Source organism: Gymnoscopelus microlampas (assembly GCF_963454915.1).
Source record: "Gymnoscopelus microlampas genome assembly, chromosome: 22".
Lineage (NCBI taxonomy): Eukaryota > Metazoa > Chordata > Actinopteri > Myctophiformes > Myctophidae > Gymnoscopelus > Gymnoscopelus microlampas.
The window spans coordinates 8,507,158-8,516,762 of NC_139959.1; the positions used below are offsets into that span (position 1 = coordinate 8,507,158).

The 9,605-nt window shown below is 41.8% G+C and overlaps 1 protein-coding gene across 1 annotated transcript; it reads left to right on the forward strand.

Moving 5' to 3' along the window:
• The first annotated feature begins 307 nt into the window (after positions 1-307).
• gimap4 (GTPase IMAP family member 4) lies at positions 308-8,074 on the forward strand. The gene is made up of 3 exons (XM_084048441.1): positions 308-444; positions 5,522-6,307; positions 6,613-8,074. The coding sequence occupies exons 1-3, from the start codon at positions 414-416 to the stop codon at positions 6,615-6,617; spliced, it is 822 nt and encodes a 273-aa protein (XP_083904567.1). The 5' UTR covers positions 308-413; the 3' UTR covers positions 6,618-8,074.
• Positions 8,075-9,605: the final 1,531 nt, after the last annotated feature.

A 9,605-nucleotide genomic window follows, 5' to 3' on the forward strand; every position in this document is an offset into this window, starting at 1 on the left:
ACTTTTTCCACCACTGGCTGTTAATTGTTTCCTGGTATGTTCATTTTTCCTACACTGGCATTTTTATGGGCCATGCCATTGCTCTCGTGCCTATAAAATGTACCAAATGTACAATGAAAACACTGTCTAGTCTCTCTCTTGTGTGTGTGTGTGTGTGTGTGTGTGTGTGTGTGTGTGTGTGTGTGTGTGTACACGTACACACTGTACTGTACTGTACTGCCACTGATAAAGAAACTAATCAGAGGGGAGTTTTATTTTGAAGATCAAGACAGGACGTCATATTCCCCTTAGTGACTCACTTCACTTTAGAAACTAGAGCCGGAAGAAGTCCTTGTTGTTTCTTGCCTCGTCTCGGCCTTTTAGAATCATATAACTTGATCTTAATCAAGACTTAAAGTAGTATAAACTCAAGAATGGAGACGAAGACACCGATAGAAGCAACAGGTGAGTCCTCAAACAAACACGAAGTTATATTTATTTGACCAGTAACCATCACCAGTGTGTGGCGAAACATGGGGAGTTCACGGGATTTTACTTTGTAAGGAAGCGTCGGCTTTACGATGTAACCCGGGAATGCGACACGTTTCACACGCCAGTCTTGTGTGTCACTGGTTGACGTTTAGAAGGCCAAAATGTCACTCAGAAAGAATAACTTTAAACGTTGACGTTCTTCTGAACGTTGAATACGTCCAGAAGCTCACCTTGCTCTGACTTTGGCTGGACGCTTTATGTAACTTGATCCTGACTTGTATATTATCAACAGAGGCTACACACAACACAGCCTGCTGGACGGTTCTTATGGCTGAACCTTGTTTTATGATGTTATGCTGAAAGTTTGGGACAGGAAAGCAGTAAATAGAAAAATCCGAAATTGTCCATTTTTCAGGCAGATTTATTATTATTATTATTATTTTTACAATTACGAGGTCGAGAACACACAGACACACACACGCACACACTCTGTCAGTCTGTCTGTGTCTATCTCTCTCTCTCTCTCTCTCTCTCTCTCTCTCTCTCTCTCTCTCTCTCACACAGTCTCTGTTTGTCTCTGTGTCTGTCTGTCTGTCTGTCTCTCTCACACAGTCTCTGTTTGTCTCTGTGTCTGTCTGTCTGTCTCTCTCACACACGCACTGTCTCTGTGTGTGTCTGTCTGTCTGTCTGTCTGTCTGTCTGTCTGTCTGTCTGTCTGTCTGTCTGTCTGTCTCTCACACACGTACTGTCTCTGTCTGTCTCTCTAGGCGGCTGCAGTTATGAAAAAAAAGCACCTAACCCAAAACTAATTGCAACAAAACGTTTTTCAACTGTTTCTTGCAGTATTAGGTGTCCCTAATAACATACTCAAAGTTTACCAAAGTTTGAGCACTGGAAAGGTGTTATTTTCAATATGGCGTCCAAGATGGCCAAAACATCTTTAAAATAACCTAACTCCTTCATTATTTATCCTAGACAAGTACTTTTTGTGTCTTACCCTATGTTTTGGGGGCCTAGACATCCACTGGAATTGTCCAAATTGCAGAGATACAATTAGATAATTGTGAAATCCAATATTTTGTTTGTGACTCTATTAAAACCCTCTGAAATGGTCACCCGTTTCAAGTTAACTAAACTAATTATGCAATAAACTAGTTATATATTTTTTTACTGGAACAAGGCTTCAAGATATCCTTAAAACACAAGTCACAATTTTCATTTTTGTCAATTTTGTCATTCAGAAGGCATGGCAGAGAAAGAGAATATTGTCAGTTGATATAGTATTGCATGCAATATTGAAAGGTTTTGGATAGCTCTGTGGATCAAATGTGAATCAAAGTGTCATCTTGTAGACACAAGATTTTGAAAAACAATAAATAGATTTTTGAAGAACTTTTTAACACATTAGGAAGGCAATCAGTGTGAGTGAGTAAAGAGGGGTGGGGGTGGCTACGGAGGTTAGTGAAGAGCTGTCAAAACCCATGTCTCTACTGGGGGCCTAGGCAGAGGGGAGTATGCGGGGTAGGGTTATGTGAGGAGGTAAAAAGGGGTCTGGTGTAGAGTTTAGAGGGCCTAGGGTTCCCCTCAGGTGGGTGGAGGGGAGTATGGGGAGTGGGGGTCACTGGATTGCTCCCTGGGCACCTGGGCAATTTTTAAGTGACAGCAATTATGACGTGTCACACAGTTGGATTGCTTCTATTTCGGAGCTCGGAGGGTTGTCATGTGGAGGAGGAGAAATTATATGCCACCACGCATTTCAACAAAGACAGTTCCGCAAACGATACATGAAAGATATACAGTACTTGGCTTAGGGAGCCTGCGCTCACCTGGTTCTCAGCAAGTCCAAAAGCAAATTAGCATTTGGGATGCAAACAATTTCTAAGTCACGCTGGAGGACGGAGTGAGGAGGAGGCAGAAATTAAAGTTATGCGTTAGGCTGAGAGGAGTGTCCCTATGTCGCCTGGCTCACTGGATAGTCCCACTGGTGCCAAGTGGACCTCCATGCTGGCTCCTATGCCCTATGGCACTCGTGAGTGGCCATAGTTAGTGAGGAGGGACCCCCCATAGTGGTGGTTGTAAGACCATGTGGTGCATGACTGTGTGTCAATCATCCTGGGGGGGCGGGGGGGGGGGCTGACCCCCAGTTTGGGAACCACTGCCCTAGGGGACTAGGATTATTATTTTATTTTTTGGCAGACACCTTTACAAACAAAATAGTGAAGAAACTTCTCTGTAAGGAATTTCTTCCAAGATTTGTGTAACATTCCCAGTCTGTGAGTTACAGCCATGTTTTTACAAATGTCACAGTAGCCTACCACCCAATAATAATGAATTTATTCCTTATTGTTATCAAAAGAAATCTCCTGAAAGCTTCAACAGTGAATTCATGTATAGGTGATGAATTCACCAATCCTGGGCATTATGGCACGTAGAAAAGGGAGAAATGTCCAATTACATTGTTAAATATGCTTATAACCAATTGCTTTATAATTCTATACTTAATCACTTGAATATAATTTATATTATGCTAATTAGATCCAAGATCACCAAAACCTGGGGTTAGGCACCAAAATTACTTGTCTAGGATGAATAATACAGGAGTAATGGTATTTTAAGGATCTGACGGCGGCCATTTTGAAAATCGGACCTTTTTAGTGGTCAGATTTTGGTAAACTTTTGATATGTTATTAAGTACACCTGATACTACAATAAACCATTGAGAAACCTTTTGTTGCAATTTTTTTTGGGTCAAATCATAACTGCAGCCGCCTACTCTCCTTTCAGGTTTATTGGCGGTTAGCAAACCAATTACTAGGTGCATTACCGCCACCAACATAGTGCACTGCTGTTCAACCTACATTGTCCATATAATAAAATAATGTCAATATAGTCCATTCTATAACCTAGACCCAGCGGCCTGAGTTGGAGCAAATCCTTCCCTCAAGATAATTATCAAGGTCCTCTCCATTTATGTCTTCAATATTCAGAAATCTCCTGGCTGCATCAAATATCATCTCGATTGTTTCTGATTTCCTCTTCATCTCGACTGCACAATTTTCCTAGCCTCGCATTGGCCAGACTAACTAACTAATAACGTGGATTCACTCTCACATGAGAGTGGATCCACGTTATCAGTCTGGCCAATGCCAGGCTATAATTTACCACCATGGAGATAAATGCAAAAAACTGTCTCTTGTCCATGCAAATTGTTTGCTCATCTATTTTTGTTTTTTTCCTCCATTTCATGTTTTTCAGCCGCCCTTTCATTTCCTCCCTCCATTCTCTTTACTGCTTCTGCATACGTTAGCCCTTTTTCTACTCTAATCTTAGTCACATTTCTTCCCTTCTTCTTTTAGGACACTGTTGACCCTGTGTAATGCACGTCATACACGTCGGTTCACTCCTCTGTGTTGACTCATTATTACATTTCTCCTCCCCACATCTCCCACATTTCCTGACGACTCTACAGGCTGCCGCAGCATGTCCATATATATGCCTGGCAACAGAAACATCTGAGAGGACCTCTCTCAAATGGCCTGACCTTATATGTCACATATTCAACATAGATCCTTTCTGGCAGATCTCCATGAAACATGATGTACAATGACTGGCTATCCTCTCTTTTCATCTCTCATGAATCATTTCAACCTCTTGACTTTGCTTACTCCCACCAGGTCGAGAAATGGGTCCAACTCCATTGAGAGTGGCACCCCACTTATCACGCCCATCCTATTTGATTTACCCCTAAAGATCAAAACAAGATGTTAATCATTGCATTCAACACTCAATCACCACTATTCCACTTCTAACTTCCTTCCAACAAACATTGCAACACTGTGCAGATCCTTAAATATCCCATCCGCTTTTTTGACCGCTCTCATTCCTACTACATGGCTTTCTTCCAACTGACTTTCATCATTTTATGAACTAGTTCCAATACTCCTTTTCTTTTCATTTCCACTTGAGTCCTCCTGTTTGTATTTCACTCTCTCTCTCTCTCTCTGTCTGTCTCTCTCTCTCTCTCTCACACACACACACACACACACACACACACACACACACACACACACACACACACACACACACACACACACACACACACACACACACACACACACACACACACACACACACACACACACACACACACACACACACACACACACTGTCTCTGCCTGTCTGTCTATCTGTGTGTGTCTCTCTCTCACACACACACTGTCTCTGCCTGTCTGTCTCTCTCTCTCTCTCACACACGCTGTGGGTCTGTCTCTCTCTATGGTAACAGTAAGAGTGGGCACTAAGGAAAAGTGGGCACCTCGATGTAAAATTGCATGGCTATTTTTCCCAAAATGTTCAAAAATTAAATATTTGGAAAATGTTTTTTAAGTATTCATGATTAGAACATGATTGAACATTTGTCAAATAAGGCCTAATATTTCTGCAATTGCAACAAATTCACTACAAAACCTGTTTATCCAATCATTATGGCCATAAGCAAGAAGTTGAAGGATACATTTAGGTCTGATAATGATGTACCGTGTATGTTCTAATCGTGTGTACTTTACATGACTTCAGACCTTTTTTTTATAATTTTATTTTTTAACATTTTGGACAAAATAGACAATTTTAGATCAAGGTGACCAATCTTATTGTATCCAGCTTTCTTGTTTTCTTTCTTTTTTTGTTCTTTATTTACCCAGGGTAGTAGCTGCGCATAAGTGCTCATTTCCAGCAATGCCCTGCCCATAGAAACACACACAGACACACATTAAAACCTGGGCACTGACCAGTGAGTACAACCACAGTCTTATACTGTTGGCCACGGAGCAGCTCCACTGGAGCAGTTGGGGGTTCAGTGCCTTGTTCAAGGGCACTTCACTATCAAGGTTCAGTATAGAGATACTGTATAGATAGTTAGACAATGAAACCACACTTATGGTGGAAAGACAATAGTGGTATAAAGTGCACAAATTATTAAAACCCCCCCCCCCCCCCCCCCATTATAAAATACTGTAGTTTGTGACATTACTACCCTGATCTACCACTACAGGGACGACAGGAAATGGCATCCCCGGCCTGGAGAAGGAGAAACGGGAGGCGGTGGCCGCGTCCAATCATCTGTCTGAGATTCGACTGGTGATGCTGGGCTGGAGGTGGCCAGGAAAGAGCCTGACCGGTAACACCATCCTGGGCCGCGAGGAATTCCACCTGGAGCGAGCAGCCGAGTTCTCGGTGAAGAGAGAGACCGAGGTGGCGGGGAGACGGGTGATCGTGGTGGACACGCCGGGCTGGTTCACTTCCCAGGATACACCAGCCAGCTACCAGCAGGAGATAGTGAAAGGTCCCACCATGTGTCCTCCGGGGCCCCATGCCTTTTTGCTGGTCATCCCCGTGGGCATGTTCTCGGAAGTCGACCGCGTTCGCATCGAAGAGCACGTGGGCCTGTTCGGGGAGAGCGTGTGGAGGCACACGATTGTGGTGTTCACCTGGGCAGAGGTGTTGAGGAACATTTCCATTGAGAGGTACATCCGCAGGGAGGGCAAGGACCTGCAGTGGGTGCTGGAGAAGTGTAAAAAGAGATACTTTGTCATTAATAACTGCATCTTTGGGGAGCATCCCCAGCTGGGGAGGTTAATGGAGAAAGTGGAGAAGGTGGTGGCGGAGGAGGGGGGTGTCCTCTACAGCCGAGAGGAGGTGGAGCGACAGAAGAAAACCCTGGATCAGAATCAGAACCCGGCTCAGAACCAAGCCAGAGAGGGGCGAGAGCTTGGGGCTCGCCCCAAACAGAACTCTTCTGCTGCACTGGCCCAAGCCATGGCGGTGGACCCTCCTGTCAGTGAGTGATGTGTTGATCTTCTTAACTCACAAAGTTCAAGTGTGATTGCATACATTAGATTCTAGAACACATTCAGTCTATATTAGTATGATTAAAGGTAGTATTTCTAACCTGTTGATCATGATTTAAACTGCAGCAAGCGATGAATGTAATTGTATCCTGTACATTGTAACATCTTTCCCCAACTCGACAAAAGAATGACAAGTTCTTGTCTGTCTGTTATATGGCCATGAATGACCTAAGAATTGCACTCATATCCATTGCAGATGAAGGCCCTTTAACAACAGATGTGTTTTTGATTTCAGATTAACTAGACACTCAAGCTGGCTGATGGATCCTGCAAGCTGCCACTAGGGGGACACAGTAAATGTTCTGCTTCTGACCCTAAACATGCAGATTTTACGTCCTCTTGAAACAAAGCCTACTGAATATGCAAAGTATGATTGTTTATTTTGGTGGAGAAAGCATATTTTGGATTTCTTAGTGTGTGGGCAGTCATTATTATGCAGTATCTTCCGTACTGGTTTGGTGTGTCTGATGTTTTTGCAGTATCACTCCATTTTTAAGTTAAAGATTTTGGCGCATCGATTTCAACAGGCCTTGCGGCCTACATTTTCATAAATGTCTGTGTGATTTTAATAGACCAAGAAAGCTGTTGGTTCGTGATGGTAATGGGATGAGACAGACTTAATTGGTTCTGTAACAAGGAAGAACATGCTGTTACTCAGGCAGCTGTGACAAATTGCAAACCCGTGATGAACAATGTCTTGTCTTTGCTGACACCCATGGAACATCTGCACTACTAAATTGTTACTGTAACGTTCAGGGGAAGATTCCCATTTATTGTGACCAAACTAAAATGTATTTTTCTTGCTTCCCTTTACTCCCATTATAAGTGTATTGTTTTAATGGTAACAGGATAGGTGGGCACCAAAGAAGAGTGGGTGTTAAATTGGCTATTTTGTCCAAAATGTTTAAAGATAAAATAATGTTTTTAAGTAAAGTATACATGATTAGAACATGCTTAAACATTCGACAATGAAGGTCTAATATTGCTACAATTAATACAAATTTCTACAAAACCATTACTTATTTCTCTAATATTCTTTTTTTTTTTGACAAAATAGCCAATTTTACATAGAGGTGCCCAGATGTCCCTAGTGCCCACCTATCCCGTATCCGCTTTAATGCTACTGTTTTTGATTTTCCTTTTCTTGCAACAGTGCTTACTGAAAGCAGTGTTTTTCTCGACCATGAATGTCTTTTACTGCACTAGCAGTATATATATATATATATATATATATATATATATATATATATAATATCCTGCTACAGTGCAGCATTTTAATTTTTGTGTGTCTGTTTTGCTGTGTACAGTATACTGTATATATGTATACATTTATCTGACAATCATAACATGCACTATAACTGTCTTGAAATGTGGCCAGATACTGACTCTTGTATTGTACTGACGTAAAACCATAGGCCTAAATGTAGGCCAAGTTTGGCCTATGTTATTGAAAATTGTGTATATACATTGCATCTAACTTTATCCCTTATGCTGCATGTACCAGCATGTGAATCAAGTTACTTTTAAATGATTTATATGGGAAAGAGGGTGTTACAACTCCATATTTTAACCTCCATGTCCTGTTGTAGCCTAGCTACAACTCTTCAACGTTTGTTATCAAGAAAATAATTTCTATATTTTAACAAGCACTGGTCTTGTCTTTTTTTCTATTTCATCAAAATAAATGTCTATTTTTGATTAAAGTCTAGACCTAGTTCTTTAAGTTTAACAGACGGTGACTTGGACTTGGACTATTTTGTGGTGTTGGCCAGGTAGAGTAGCCCATTATTTGTTACCACTTTTTTCTCCCAAGAAGAAAGTAGTCGTTGCCAATGAATTGCTTCCCACCCATTTCTGTATTACCACTGCTGTTGAACCTTACTGGTTCACCTTTACCCATACTTAAGCCCTGCTGAGCGCCCCTTGCTCAAAAGCTCTTGACCTAATAATCATTCATAGTAGGGGATGTAGTTTGGCTGTGCAACTTTGACAGTGTTGTTTGTGCCACTAGATGGCAGTAAGATATCACATTTAATTTCAGATAACATGCATATAATGTACGACTTGATGACTGCATGGTAGTGACCTTGGCAACAACAGACTCATTTCATTCACCATGAGATACGAAATGGCAAGGGTGTCCAACTATCACATCTACATAATGGCAAAATACATGTACGTGGTAATAATTGTTTGTGTCCCCTTTAAAGGAGTAGGTCACCCCAAAAAAGACTAATTTTCTATCACTTACACATCCCATGAAACCTTGAATTCATGGAGTTTTTTTTGTTTTTGTTGTATTCCTGAGCCAATAATTTGATGACGGGATGGCTGGTCAGTAGGAGACTCAATTGAGTCTACTCCGATGGTCATCAAATTATTGGCTCAGGAATGCGACAAAAAATCTCCATGAATTCAAGGCCTCATGGGGTGTGTAATTAATAGAAAATAGGTACTGTGCGGGCCACATGCAAAATCTTTTATTTGATTAATTCTTGCTCCTTTTAATTAATGCTCCTAATAGCAGTGAGTGACTACTATTTGTAACAGTGTCTGGGGAGCAGTTCAGGGACACTTTAACACAAAGCCTGGATGGAGGAGCCAAAGATCAACCGGCAACCTCTAATTCCCAGAAGGCTTCTCTACCTCCTCATCAACCGTGGTTTTATACAGTTGTCTGAGTTATTGAGAGCTCATGCAGTGATCGGCGTATTGATTTAAAGTGGTAGGCTACAACTTTTCTACTCGGTTTTTTTTTTGTTCATTGGGCGCTTAAAGTTAAATATTTCAAAACCTCAATTGAAGTGGGGCTTTACATCATTTGCCTGTTGTAAGGACCTAGCAGTCCCATTTAAAGTAATGGAGGACCACAAATTATGTATCAACAAGGTTCAGGTTCTGACCTAGCCTTTCTTCTCTTCTCCTTGACTTTTCAGTCTCCCTCGTCTCTTTCCTGTCCATGGCCTGCTGAGGTCTGCTCCATTCCTCTTTTGAAACTCGTTTACTGCTATGTCTTCTCTCCATACTGCTGACAGCTCTATCTGTGGGAATCTGCAGAGAAGCTATTTTACTGTCGTCTACCCCCACCAACCATAAAGATTCCAATAAACCAGGGGTGGGCCCATGCACCCCTTTGCCTGGCACAGCTCTCGTTGTGGATGGATGCAGTTGATGTAAAGAAGAAATTTATATTTTTAAGGCAGAGAGTCCAGTTGTTGCATGGATGGT

Coding starts and splice junctions, on each gene's coding strand:
- gimap4 (XM_084048441.1), top strand. CDS start 414: ATGGAGACGAAGACACCGATAGAAGCAACAG. Junction 445..5,521: donor GACACCGATAGAAGCAACAG/GTGAGTCCTCAA, acceptor CTACCACTACAG/GGACGACAGGAAATGGCATC.